Source organism: Balaenoptera physalus (assembly GCF_965194825.1).
Source record: "Balaenoptera physalus genome assembly, chromosome: 6".
Lineage (NCBI taxonomy): Eukaryota > Metazoa > Chordata > Mammalia > Artiodactyla > Balaenopteridae > Balaenoptera > Balaenoptera physalus.
Window position 1 is genome coordinate 125208271 of NC_138885.1, and position 14035 is coordinate 125222305.

The following is a 14035-nucleotide window of genomic DNA, read 5'->3' on the forward strand; positions in this document are numbered from 1 at the left end:
TGGCACAAAAACAGAAATATAGATCAATGGAACAGGATAGAAAGCCCAGAGATAAACCCACACACATATGGTCACCTTATCTTTGATAAAGGAGGCAAGCATATACAGTGGAGAAAAGACAGCCTTTTCAATAAGTGGTACTGGGAAAACTGGACAGCTACATGTAAAAGAATGAAATTAGAATACTCCCTAACACCATACACAAAAATAAACTCAAAATGGATTAAAGACCTAAATATAAGGCCAGACACTATCAAACTCTTAGAGGAAAACATAGGCAGAACACTCTATGACATAAATCACAGCAAGATCCTTTTTGACCCACCTCCTAGAGAAATGGAAATAAAAACAAAAATAAACAAATGGGACCTAATGAAACTTAAAAGCTCTGCACAGCAAAGGAAACCATAAACAAGATGAAAAGACAACCCTCAGGATGGGAGAAAATATTTGCAAATGAAGCAAATGACAAAGGATTAATCTCCAAAATTTACAAGCAGCTCATGCAGCTCAATATCAAAAAAACAAACAACCCAATCCAAAATGGACAGAAGACCTAAATAGACATTTCTCCAAAGAAGATATACAGATTGTCAACAAACACATGAAAGAATGCTCAAGATCATTAATCATTAGAGAAATGCAAATCAAAACTACAATGAGATATCATCTCATACCGGTCAGAATGGCCATCCTCAAAAAATCTACAAACCATAAATGCTGGAGAGGGTGTGGAGAAAAGGGAACCCTCTTGCACTGTTGGTGGGAATGTAAATTGATAGAGCCACTATGGAGAACAGTATGGAGGTTCCTTAAAAAACTAAAAATAGAACTATCATACGACCCAGCAATCCCACTATTGGGCATATACCCTGAGGAAACCATAATTCAAAAAGAGTCATGTACCACAATGTTCATTGCAGCTCTATTTACAATAGCCAGGACATGGAAGCAACCTATATGTCCATCAACAGATGAATGGATAAAGAAGATATGGCACATATGTACAATGGAATATTACTCAGCCATAAAAAGAAACGAATTTGAGTTATTTGTAGTGAGGTGGATGGACCTAGAGTCTGTCATACAGAATGAAGTAAGTCAGAAAGAGAAAAACAAATACCGTATGCTAACACATATATATGGAATCTAAAAAACAAACAAAAAAATGGTCATGAAGAACCTAGGGGCAAGATGGGAATAAAGACGCAGACCTACTAGAGAATGGACTTGAGGATATGGGGAGGGGGAAGGGTAAGCTGGGACAAAGTGCGAGAGTGGCATGGGCAGATATACACTACCAAATGTAAAATAGATAGTGGGTAGCAACCGCATAGCACAGGGAGATCAGCTCGGTGCTTTGTGACCACCTAGAGGGGTGGGATAGGGAGGGTGGGAGGGAGGGAGACGCAAGAGGGAAGAGATATGGGGATATATGTATATGTATAACTAATTCACTTTGTTATAAAGCAGAAACTAACACACCATTGTAAAGCAGTTATACTCCCATAAAGATGTTAAAAAAGAAAAAAAGTTACCTATTGATTTATAACCATCACACAGTGGCCTCTTCTCATGTGGCTCTTAGGAGTGTTAACCTTTCCAACGCTAGTTCAGACTAGCTGCACATGAGGACAGATTATCCCAACCTGAGTTGACTCACCTCGATGGTGAGTTTCCCCATTCAACTCCAATTCCAGGGAAGAAATTTTAACACACAGAACACCAACTTATATAACTCAATTTCCAGACACCCTTACAACCATACTCCTTAGCCTCAGGCTTTTAGCATTTGGTCTCCATTACACATCCTACAACTGCAGCTGGCCCCCAAGACACTGGCTTTTATTTGATATTATTTACATGGAGTTAGGCATCCTTGAATCCTACATGCAAATGTAATGCCCATAACATATAATTAGGTCATATCGACATTAGTGGGGAAATATGATAACTTTTTATGTTCCTGCTGTAAATGATAATCCAATCATCCTGATCAAGAGGACAACTAATGAAGAATGACTGAGTCTTTGCTAATCACCTCGGATAAGTCTCCGTTTCTCGCATGAATTTTGGCCATACTTTCCAGCCAGGTCCTCCGTAGCTCGGGGGTGCTTGCGTAGGAGTTTGCCAGGCTGTACTGGAGATCCACCAGCATCTCGGGATCCTTCTCGTGCTCCTTCATCTGAGCCGTGGCCATTAAAACAGTCCTTATACGTTTAGTCAGATCTTTCACCTCTGCTGGGAAATTGCTGTTCTTTGGAAAACAGAGAGCCTAGGTCATTATCTGTTTAGATCTCACAAATTAACTCACTTCAAGTTACGTTTTTAGCTATGGCTTGGCATCACAGTCTGGTGCATTCTAAATATTGTTCACAGATATGTACATTCTTTATGGACAAATTCTGTGTATTGTGATTGTGGCTGTACACATTTGAAGATGAACTGTAGTAGATTCCATTTTGTCTCCTAGCCTACCTTCTTCTAGTGATAGCATCCCGACATCCTCTAGCATTCTCTCTGGCTCTAGTTCACATAATTTGAATGGGTCGACTCCATTCCCAGGCACCAGGGGTGACACATGATATGGGCCTCGCCAACCAATCATATTCTTTTATACTCCAGGTCACAGTGATTGGCTTAGGGTTGGGCATATGAAATAAGGTTGGATCAAAGAGACTCAGTCCTCGGACTTTAACTGGCACTACAGAACAAGGTGCTTTTCCCACCCATAGAATACTACCATTGTCCTCAGAATTTCTGAGAGAGTAAGCTCATGGGGAGAGCCTACCTGTAAATGAAGTAAAGGAAGAAGAAAACTGAACTGAGAGACAAGGAGAGAGGCAAAAATAGAGGTGGTAGGGTAGGGGGATCTGAAAACATTATTTTAATCCCTGGGTTCAGCCATGCCTGACACCAGGCTCTATCCCTGAACTTTTCAGTATTATAACTGAAGGACAAGTCTCCAGAAAGTTTTTTGTTTTTTTTTTAAATTTATTTATTTTTGGCTGCGTTGGGTCTTCGTTGCTGCACACGGGGTTTCTCTGGTTGCAGTGAGCGGGGGCTACTCTTCGTTGCGGTGCACTCGCTTCTCATTGCAGTGGCTTCTCTTGTTGCGGAGCACGGGCTCTAGGTGCATGGGCTTCAGTAGTTGTGGCTCGTGGTCTCTAGAGCGAAGGCTCAGTAGTTGTGGCGCATGGGCTTAGCTGCTCCGCGGCATGTGGGATCTTCCCGGACCAGGGCTCGAACCCATGTCCCCTGCATTGGCGGGCGGATTCCCAACCACTGTGCCACCAGGGAAGCCGCTCCAGAAAGTTTTAAAAGAGATAAAATGAATTTGACCAAGAATGGGATTATGAGAGAAACACTGTATTTCTTGGTATCTGATATCTGTGGTTAGTTTTCTTGTTAAGCATCATTCAACCCCATATCTTGGAAATTCCACTTAACTGAGTATATGCTGAAAGTGTAAGAGCTGATTATCCATTCAAGCAAGTGGACTCAATATAAGTACTCAAAGGGTCAATAAACAAAATACAGAATTTGTATTTTTTATGATTTTGGTATATCGCGAAAAGAATCCAGTTTAGTTTATTCCCAATTCTTTAAAAAAGTCTGCAAAGCATTTCTTACTTTCATTTGCTTGTCTCCATTAGCAAAATTATTGGTAATTGCAAGGGAATGTTGAAACCGAGAGCCTCCAATCCCAGCATCAGCTATTAACTGGCTTACGGCCTTGATAAGCTGAAAGAGAAAAGGAAAACGAAACCTCAAAAGCAAGTAACTCCGAAATACTAGTTGTATAGAAATCCACTGAGTTGGATGAATGTATCATTAATTTCTCCCTGTAGGCCCAATGAATGTGCTCAGAATCTGGTGGGATTTGGCATCCTAGAAACAATCATGGTCCCTGAGTTGTGTGTTCTATGATTCTATTCCCTGGCAGAAGAAAGGAAAAGTACAGGTGGAGTTATGGGCTTTGCTGATTTCTGCCCAGCTGCACTCTTTCTATGAATCGGAACTGAGTGTGATGGGCATCTTTAAGGAGGAATCTGATGGAAGAGTTGGGAACTGGTTGCCCTGGAAACAGTAGGCTTTTATCAATGCTGAAACAGATGAGTGGTTTTAACAACAACATTAATGGAAATCGGCAGCACTTACTTGTAAGTGGGACCGGACAATAGACTTTTGTTTGTTAAATTCAAAATTCTTCCTCATAAAAAAGTATAGAAGTGCTGATGCTTCCGTCTGAGTAGACCGTGACCTGTGGTTGCAGCATTTTAGGACTTCATAGCAGAATGATCCACACAAGTCGGCAGGCCCTTGGAAGAACGCTGAAGGAAACTACGGAAACAGAAGTGCTGGTGAAGTGAGCAAATTCCTTCATTTTGCTCTGTTCATTCTCAAATTTTAAAATCCCTTCGAATAAAATCTTTCTTTCTTTTTTTCTTAACCTAGACTTTTTCTCCCATTTGCAGGTGGAAGAGGATATAATCTTATTTACTGAAGTCTATGTTAGTATTTCTTTTTTTTTTCCTAGAAATAATCATTCTCTACGTTGTAAGTACCCCTTGCATCAGTAACGGATGACCACCCAAAGCAACGGAATGAGAGCTCTGAAATAGTTTCTATTCACCCAACACTGTAAAGCCACCAGAGTCCTCAAAGGTGGACTCTCCTGTTTCTAATGCAGAACCTTTGACTTGGCAGGAACGGACATCACAGTTGATGGTGTATATTTTACCTAACTCTCTGCCACAAACACTGAGAACCCAAAGAATTGATGGCCAGGTGCTAATTTTATTCCCTTTTGATATCCAGCAGATAGGCTGCCGAGGCTGTGAACTTATTTTGAGACCATGAATCAAATAGTTTAATAAAACCAAATAAATTGTCTAATAAAAACAAATAAATCGAATAGAAGAAAACTAACCTTCTTCCCTCGATACTGAGAGATGTAAGGATTAATATGTGTTTATTGTCAGCAATAAACACTTCACTGAGCTTTTCTTGAAACCTGGAGGACCCTTACCTTGCATACAAATAGCCTCAAAGAGGCAAATACGTGCTTCAGTGCTGTGGCTGATTGGTTGACTTGAAAAAAGAGCATGTAGGTATCAAAGACCCTTTTCATCATTGAATTTTGACATTCAGATTGTTGGAGTTGTCTCTGGAAATTTAACACAGCAGTTATTTAGGATGAGTGAAAGGACACCTGTATTCTTTCAAAAAATATTTACTCTGGACCTACTATGTAATAGGCACAATTCTGGGTGTGGAAATAAAGTGCTGAATAAGGTCTATGTTCCCAATGAAACTTACATATAGCAGTGATTGAAAAAAGTTACTAAATAAGAAAATAGAGTAGAATGATATATGATGGAAAGTAATTGCTTTGGGGGATAAGATTACTTTATATAGGGTGGTTAAGATCTCTCTAAAGGATGAATTGACATGTGAGCTGAAAAAGTCAGCCGTGGGCAGATCTGGGAGGATTGTCTAAGGAAAGAAAAACAGTTGGTACCAGGGACTTGAGATGGATCGGAGCTTATGAGTTCAAGCAGAGAAAAAAGAGAAAAAAGAAAAAAAGAGAAAAAAGAGCAGAGTAGCCTAAGCATGGTGAGTGGGGCAGAGTCGGGAGAGAGGTAGCAGATGTGGCCACAGACAGGCAGGTCCTCAAAGGCACTGATAGAGCCTGTAAGATGTATGAGATTTGATTGACATTTCCATCGAGCAATAAAGAATTAAAACATGGATTTTGGTTTTTCGACTGCCATGCTAACATTTTACTTGAAAATAAGACTTTCTTGCTATAATCATTCTGTTTGGTGCAGACTATTCAACCGACCCAACTTTTTCTAATTTAACCCTTAACATTTGAAAGCTCATTAGGTTGAGCTAATGTTTTTAATAACTTCATTGGGGTGTAATTGACATAATTTCTATAGTTCATAATTTATAAAATTTTATATTTTATATTCTATTGTATGGATATGTTTCAATACCACTATTTTAAAAAATCCATTCACCTGTTGATGTACTTTTGGGTTGTTTCCAGTGTTTAATTATTAAAAGACAAAGCTTCTATGAATATTGATGTACAAAGCTTTGTGTGAACAAATGCTTTTATTTTTCCTGGGTAAATTCCTAGTATTGGAATGGCTGGTCACATGATAGATTATGTTGAACCTTCATTCCAGCATACTTTTTTTCAAGGTGTTTGTATCATTTTGTATTCCCACCATCAGTGAATGAGAGTTCCAGTTTCTCCATATCCTTGCGAAAACTTGGTATGGTCAGTCTTTTTAACTGCAACCATTCTAATGGTAGGTAGTGGTATCACTTCACCAAAGATATTGAGATGGTAAGTAAGCACACAAAGATATAGAGATGGTAAGTAAGTAAAAAGATGCTCAACATTATCACTCTGTTTTCTCTAGCTGTTGTATCTGTTTATCTGTTGTATCTAGCTGTCATTTGTCTCTCCCTTTGATACTGAAAAAGTAGAGTCACATTCTCGCTCAGCCCAACTTGCCTGACAGTAAAGCAAGAGAAACAAGGAAGAAAGATTGTTTATTATTGGACAATAAAGAAATATGTCTGTGTGTATATCAATTGAGCATTTGCCAACTTCTGATAAATTCTGAATCTCTTCTTTAACATGTTTTCCACTCACACTTAGGTTGATTTATGTGAGGTTAATACATTTCATTAAATGTCATAAAAACCTTAAAAACATATTCTTGACTTCACATGACTTTTCCACCATTCATTTTATCATATTACAGAAGAAGTTACAGTCACACTCACCTGGTGGACCTGAGTGAAGAGGGCTAGCAGGTCTAGAATAGTCAGGCAAACCTCTGTAGCAATATTGGCCTCTGTGTCCACGTGGTGCACGATGTCTATTTCATTGGAGTTGCCTACAAAATAAAGTAGAAAATGCATAAATGTCTGAGACAAATCTTTGTACCCTAAAAAGAACTTTTTTCTATTACAACATAGTCAGTGTTTACTGGTGTTTTGACGAGTAATTTTATTAAATCAAGGTGCTTTCATTTGTTCAATTTCTTTATTGGCTGAAGCAAAAACAGAGACAGAGTTTTTAGTGGGCGCTATAGACTGAAAGTTTGTGTCCCTGCAAATTCATATGTCAAAGCCCTAATCCACAATATGACGGTATTTGGAGGCAGAGTCTTTGAGAGGTAATTAGGTTATGAGAATGGAACCCTCATGAATGGGATTAGTGCCCTTATAAAAACAGACACCAGAGAGATCATCTCGCTCTCTCTGTCATGTGAGGACACAGCAAGAAGTTGGCCATCTTCGAACGTGGTTCTTACCAGACATCAAATCTGCTGGCCCCTTGATCTTGGATCTCTCATCCTCTAGAACTATGAGAAATAAATGTTTGTTGTTTAAGCTACATAGTCTGTGGTATTGTGTTGTAGCAGCTCAAACTGATTAAGACAGTGTGTGTGCCCTTTTCATTTGTCAGCTATAGAGTTTCCAAAGGACCAGAGTAGTCTGTTGTCCATTATTTCTCACTACTTTTCCATTGATTCAGCCATTGGTAGAGTCATATTTCCTCCATAATCAGTCTGGGTCAAGTTTTATGGTCCTAGATTAATAGACCAAACGTAGAGTCTCAGTGGATGATCTGCATTAATGGCCTCATCAGAAAGGGATTAAATGTATTTATAGGTTAAGGCAAATACCTTCAAACAGCTAACTGTGGTCACATGTCCACAATCAAGAACACTTACATGATACAAAAACACTGGATCCCATTTTCTCCTCATTCACACCTGGAATGTGTGCAACACTGGATTCAAGATGGCACACTTGCTGCTTCTAGGACATGGACAACTTTCTCCTCTTCCCAAAGAGTGGACAGTAATCCGGTTGAGAGAGGCCACCCTAACCCCTCACAATGCCAAGTCACTTGGTTCCAGAGGAGCTACAGTGAGCATACTATATTGAGAGTTTTACTTTTCCCCTTTCTCCTCATAAGGACACTAGTTTATTTTAGATGCTTCCTGCTGATTCTCTCCTCCCAGAAATGTTCCTCAGGCTACAGCAAGCCTGAATACCAGTGGTCTCAGGGGCACAGCAACATTCTTTACATTTATGAAACAATGCATTTTATGTCCTGCACACATCTAGAGAAAAATGATAACCATCCTGTTTCTATTATTTCTGGTATACTTACTGGTCATGGTATTGTCTAACATCTGTAGGAGTTTAGGATTAGAAAGTGCATTTTTGCCTCGAATTATCGGTAAAGTTTGTGATCTGTGCTGCTTCTGTCCTTCATGACTAGAAGTGGTGTGCATCCTGAAAATGAAATGACAAAAATGCTTAAAGTCATAGGGATATGATAACCAAATTTGCATTCAAATTCTCTTGATTGAGTCAAATGTTAAAAAATTTTTGAATAGAGACTTTTTATTAAAAATATGAATTATAGGTGACATGATGAGAGGAACATTTAAAAGTACTTTTGGAGAAATTTTATTTAAGCCAAAAAAGGGTTCAGAATGATAATAGATACTAAAGGATAACAGACAAATAATAGATACTGAATTAAATTCTGCACAAACATATTCATTATTATTTAATGAAATCATGGGATTCCATGCATGTTAAGTTGGTTATTGGTTGATCAGAAAGGCATAGTCGTAGACATTAAGAAAGTACAATATTATATAGCTCAATTGTACCAATTATTTTTAGGAGGTAAAATGCAAAAAAGTAAAATCTAGTCTAAAACAACCCTTTGTCTCCTACATCTTTGCATTTGGAAATTCTTACAGGATTTGTCTTTGCATTTGTGTCATGCCCACAGCAGGGCTGACATATGATCCTTGTTGGGGAGAGAGCTGAGGGGGCTTCTGGGCTGCTGCTTTCCCAGAGCAGGGACAATGGCCAGGGCTCTTATTCAATGCCCTTTGGCACTTCTAACTGGGGGAATGAGGAAGTAGGAATATTTCCTGTTCCCGACTTTCATTTAAGCTATCATTTCATTTAAGCTTTCATTTAAGCTATCTTATGGCCAAGGTCATAGAAAATTTCTTTGAGGAAAGCAGGCAATAGGAGATACTGAAGAGTCAAGCCTAAAAAAGAAGCAACTTTTTCTCCTTGTCTTACTTCTCAAGGCTTACTGGATTCTGGCTAAATCAAATGCTCTGGATGGATTGGGACCCTAGAGATCTAACTTTGGCTTTCAGTAGCCAGGAGAGTCTGGGTCATTTCGGTAGCTACAAGGAATAATGGGTTTGGGGCTGTATGGTTTGGGGCTGTATGGCTTGGACCTTTGGGACTGGATTATTTCCAGGTTTTGAGTCTCCTTCAGTCTGTAACTCCTGGAGGAAAAGCCATGGCTTCTAGGAGGGTAGTCGTGGGAACGACCAGGACCTGTCCAGATGGTTTAGGGAGGAGCCTAAAATCTAACCCACCAGACATCTCCAAAACTGCAGTGACCTCAGGTGGGTTACGACTGTCATTAAAGTAATTGTTTATAGTCCTCTACTCAACTGTCATTTATTTTCTCAAAAGGGCACCATTTCAAGGGGTCCCCATGGATAAACAGGCAAAATTTATTATATGGTTTATTAGCTATATACTACATTCATATTTCTTTCTAAAGTTCTTTCCAAAATATAGCTATTTTCATATTATACGTTATTATGATACTCCTGGGGAGAATAAATCAAACTGGAGAAAATTTTAGCAAAGAATTCTGATTTACTAGACCCAGAGGAGCTTTAAGGTAGGATTTTAGGGCAAATGTTTCCTGTAGGGTAGTTTAATGAAGGGTGACCCTAGGCTTTATATACTATTCTAATGACTAAAAAAATCTAAAATGAGCTTACAGGGCCAGCTATGCTTCCTATTGCCTTTGACCCTTTAAAAAACACATTAAGCTCTAAGAATACTGATAAATTATTACAATTACTAAGAGGAAAGGGGAGATATGACCTCACATTTTACTTTGTCACTAGATTAGCAAACATTACAATAGCCATTTATTGGAATTATATCTTTTCAGGTTCAATTAAATTAAGATACTCATTGACCCTATAAAAGGCATTGTACACTAGGTGCACATAAATAAGGCATAATCTTTGCTTCTTAGGTTTTCACAAGCTAGTGGGGCAGAGAGGGACGTACCGACAAAGTTTCTTCAGAGAAACATACAGAGTTACTTTAGATCTGTTTTTGGTTTGAGATATATATACACACAGACACACACACACACACATGCACGTGTGTGTGCATATGTGTGTATTCACAGCCTATATATATATATATATATATATATGTACGTATACACACACACACACACACATCCATGTACACTCACAATACAATTTTAAATATCAAGCAAATGTGACAGTACCATTGCGGCAAGAGGCCAGAAGTCTGGCAGGATGGATTAGATCCTTTGAGAGTTCCATTGTTTTGGGTGGACTGCACGAATTTAAACGCAGCAGCAATTTTTCTGCAAGGAAAACTGAAGTTTTAATCCTAGCTCAGTGTTTGTAATTGATATATGAATTAAAAAAACGGCAACTGACAAAGCGATTACTGAACAATGAAATATTCCACATGTTATGAAAAATAAAATCACATTTTCTTCTGGAAATGGGAAATTGCGGGTTTAGGGAAGATGCCAGGGGCACTGCTGTCTCTCATGAGAAAAGGATGACAGCACAGTTTTCCAGATTGTTTTTTTTTTAGTTTATTGGAAGTATTTTCTTAAATAGGTATCTTTCAAGTTATATTCATATAAAGATGGATAAATTAGTTGAGAAGGTACATGAAATGTGGTTTCCTTTCAGAAATGTGTTTTGTGCTTTTTCCCTGGACAGCTTTAACTGTTCCTAGATCTACTACGGCTATAGGGTAATCATCAACTTCTATGCCTCACGTGAGGTCAACCTTAAAATCCTTATTTGCATTTTAAGATTTCTAACATATATCTCTAAGTCTAACCTGATCCATTAATAATATGTCATAATTTTTTTCAAAATATCAGATTAACCTTTTGGAATTAAAAATTATTACCTTATTATGTTACGTTTTCCTAGGTATCTGAAATTTTGAAGACAAACACTAGAAAGGAAAAAAAAGTCACATTCTAATTATTCATGCCTTTTTATTTATACAAAGTGTTCATCCAAGTATATTAAAAGAAAAATATTACGTTTTCTTTAAATAGTTTATGCATTATTACTGATAGATCATTCACCATATGGTACCTAGAATGAAAAATGGTATACTAAAGTATTTTGAAGATTCTAGAAAAAAGCGTTATGTAATCAACTCTAAAACTTACTCCAAGATGCTGAAGAAGTCGGAGACCTCTGGACTGGGTGCTCTTTGCCAGTAGGCAATCAGAGTCTCTGAAAGGAAACACCAAGTAGCATGAGACTCTTTGAAATTCGAAGTTTTTTTCTTTTCTTAAAAATTTAAATTTAAAGATCTCTCTTTACCCTCTGAAATTGTTTTCATAATGTGAAGAAAGCACATAAGAAGACTCCTGGTTTCTGCTTGATCTAACTTGTCAAATCGAAGAGTTGAGCCTATCAAAGACAAGGGTCTTGGGATCTAGGAATGAAGAACCAATTAGGATTGAGTAAGAATAGGAGATTGCTGACTGGTAATATGCTCGGTAAGTTTGGGAGGGAAGCCGTACCTTTTCACAGTTGTCAGTCTTCTCACTGCTCTTCTCATTGGTACTTGGGTTGGAGTCAAGACTTGCTAACGAAGCTCTGGAATCAGCATGGTTTACTGTAGAAATAGCTATTGATGAAAATGCTGTAAACACAAGCCACAGCACACAGACGGTAATGAGATGTACGGGCACACAACACAAAAAGCTAAAATGATGAACCAAAAAGATGTTGATCACTCAGGTGGCAGCAGTATTGTGAAAAGTTGACATAATAGAGTCTGGGATTGGCATGAAAGATATGCAGCTTTTAAAATGTTATTATAACAGCCATGCCAGCATTAAGGATTTAGGAAAATTTAGACCATTTTAACTGGAAATAAAGCTTTTTCCTTTGATTTCTTAAAAAGCTTTTTAAAGAAAGTTTCTGTTTTAAAATGCTTAATAAAAGTTCCTAATGATGCTTTTGGGGAAGAAGCTTTCAATTTTTGACAGTTTATAAGAAATTAAGATGACATTTCCAAAATAGTTCTTAAAAATAATCTTTGAAGTTGAAGGGCTATTATATTTTAAAAGGCCGTATGCAATGAAAACTTCAAGATTGTCTCCAGAATGAAACAATTTGATAACAGCGGAGAAGACTGCTCCTTGATCAAGTAAAAATGAACACTAAGTAGAAAAGGAAGTTGCTGGACGGCATGCAAAGAAATATGTAACAAGACTCTTCAGCTATATAAATGCAGTACACTTTGTCACATAGATTATGTGTAATGAATTATGGAGTGGGTAAAACGCACAGTGATATACAATGTAAACACGGATGAGAGTTAAACACAACTGTCTGGAAGGTTTGAAGTACCTGCTATGGAATTTAAAACATCTTTAGAAAACGATGTGTCCACAGAGTTTGCATGTTTCATAGCTGACTGGGTGTGGAATCCTCCATTGGTGCTGAGGTCATCTCTAGACCCCTGTATTCAAAGCACAGAAGAAATTAGTGGGAATCTTCATATTTCAGCATGGTAAACCCACATATGCCTTCTTCGTTACACTTTCAATTAGATGATACGTGATTTGATCTTTTATATTTCAGCAAAATCTTCTGCCAAACTAGGCAATGAAAATTAATATAGTTAAACCATACTCTTAGTCACAGTTTAATTTCTTACGTGATTTAAAAAATTTTTAACAATGTAGTAGAAACTATCTTTTAGATATAGACTAAATGGCTGGAATGGTTATTGATAAATTCACTGATTAAAAAAAATTTAATTGAGGTACAGTTGATGTACAATATTATATAAGTTACAGGTGTACAATACAGGGATTCACAATTTGTAAAGGTTATACTCTATTTACAGTTATTATAAAATATTGGCTATATTCCCCATTTTGTATAATATATTCTTATAGCTTATTTTATACGTAATAGTTTGTACCTCTTAATGACCTACCCCTATTGCCCCTCACCCCCCTTCCCTCTCCCCACTGGAAATCACTAGTTTGTTCTATATATCTGTGAGTCTGCTTCTTTTTTTTGTCATATTCACTAGTTTGTTGTATTGTTTAGATTCTACCTATAAGTGGTATCATAAATTCATTGATTATATTGTAGATTATATATCATTATCATGGATTATCTTATGTATATTACTATTATTAAAAACTAGATTTTAGGTACTTATTATAGGCCAGTATCTATGATGAATGTTCTCTATTCCACAATTTAATCCTCCTAAGAACCTTGTGATACAGGTATTCTCTTCCATTTTATAAATGAGGAAATAGAGGCTTAAAGAAGTTGGATAACTTATCTAAGGTCACATAGATAGTAACTGATTCTATTGAGATTTGAACAAGGTCTAAAAAAAAAATTCCAAAGACATAGCTCCTAACTTCTAGATGGTAATATCTTGCCTAGGACTGGATTCAGCAGTGCGTCAACTCATCTGGGAGTTGAACACAGTCAAAGGATCTCAAGAGGGTTGTTGTGAAGTCACTAGGCTGGCTCAGTGGAGCAGGGGTGACAAAACAGGCCACTCCTGGGCTGTGACTACAAATAAGGCACGTGGCTCTACTGACACCAGATGGGCCTAAACCCGATGCAGAAAGGTGGTGGGGAAAGGTGTACACGGAGGATGGGGCCATGAATGCAACAGAGGAACCTGGTACAAACTGGAGAGAATTGGAAGGTGATGCAGAGAACAGAGGACAATGAAAACAAAATGCTGAAAAGATGGCCAAGTGGAAGGCGTCAGTGACCAATCTGGAACAAATGACACTATGTAAACGTCTCAAAACACCTAGCAAGAAGTGCTGTTTAATCCTTAGTTTGCTCAGTTGGGGGAAAATAGTTAT

The 14035-nt window shown here is 37.8% G+C and overlaps 1 protein-coding gene across 8 annotated transcripts in view; it reads right to left on the reverse strand.

Annotated features, from left to right (window-relative positions):
- Nucleotides 1-14035, reverse strand: part of DOCK10 (dedicator of cytokinesis 10) — a 281723-nt gene that overhangs the window by 26576 nt on the left and 241112 nt on the right. For 7 of the 8 annotated variants that reach the window (XR_014264570.1, XM_082464595.1, XM_082464594.1 and 4 more), the window contains 12 exons: nucleotides 12537-12648; nucleotides 11702-11823; nucleotides 11499-11613; nucleotides 11342-11408; nucleotides 11071-11118; nucleotides 10403-10504; nucleotides 8213-8337; nucleotides 6811-6923; nucleotides 5033-5170; nucleotides 4162-4344; nucleotides 3634-3744; nucleotides 2042-2257 (listed from right to left, as the gene is read on the reverse strand). Coding sequence is in view for 7 of the 8 variants with exons in the window: in XM_082464595.1 (XP_082320721.1) it covers nucleotides 2042-2257; nucleotides 3634-3744; nucleotides 4162-4344; nucleotides 5033-5170; nucleotides 6811-6923; nucleotides 8213-8337; nucleotides 10403-10504; nucleotides 11071-11118; nucleotides 11342-11408; nucleotides 11499-11613; nucleotides 11702-11823; nucleotides 12537-12648 (1452 nt within the window). In the remaining variant the exon portion in view is untranslated. The remainder of the gene's footprint in view (nucleotides 1-2041; nucleotides 2258-3633; nucleotides 3745-4161; nucleotides 4345-5032; nucleotides 5171-6810; nucleotides 6924-8212; nucleotides 8338-10402; nucleotides 10505-11070; nucleotides 11119-11341; nucleotides 11409-11498; nucleotides 11614-11701; nucleotides 11824-12536; nucleotides 12649-14035) is intronic. The other variant, XM_082464593.1, reaches the window with a different exon arrangement.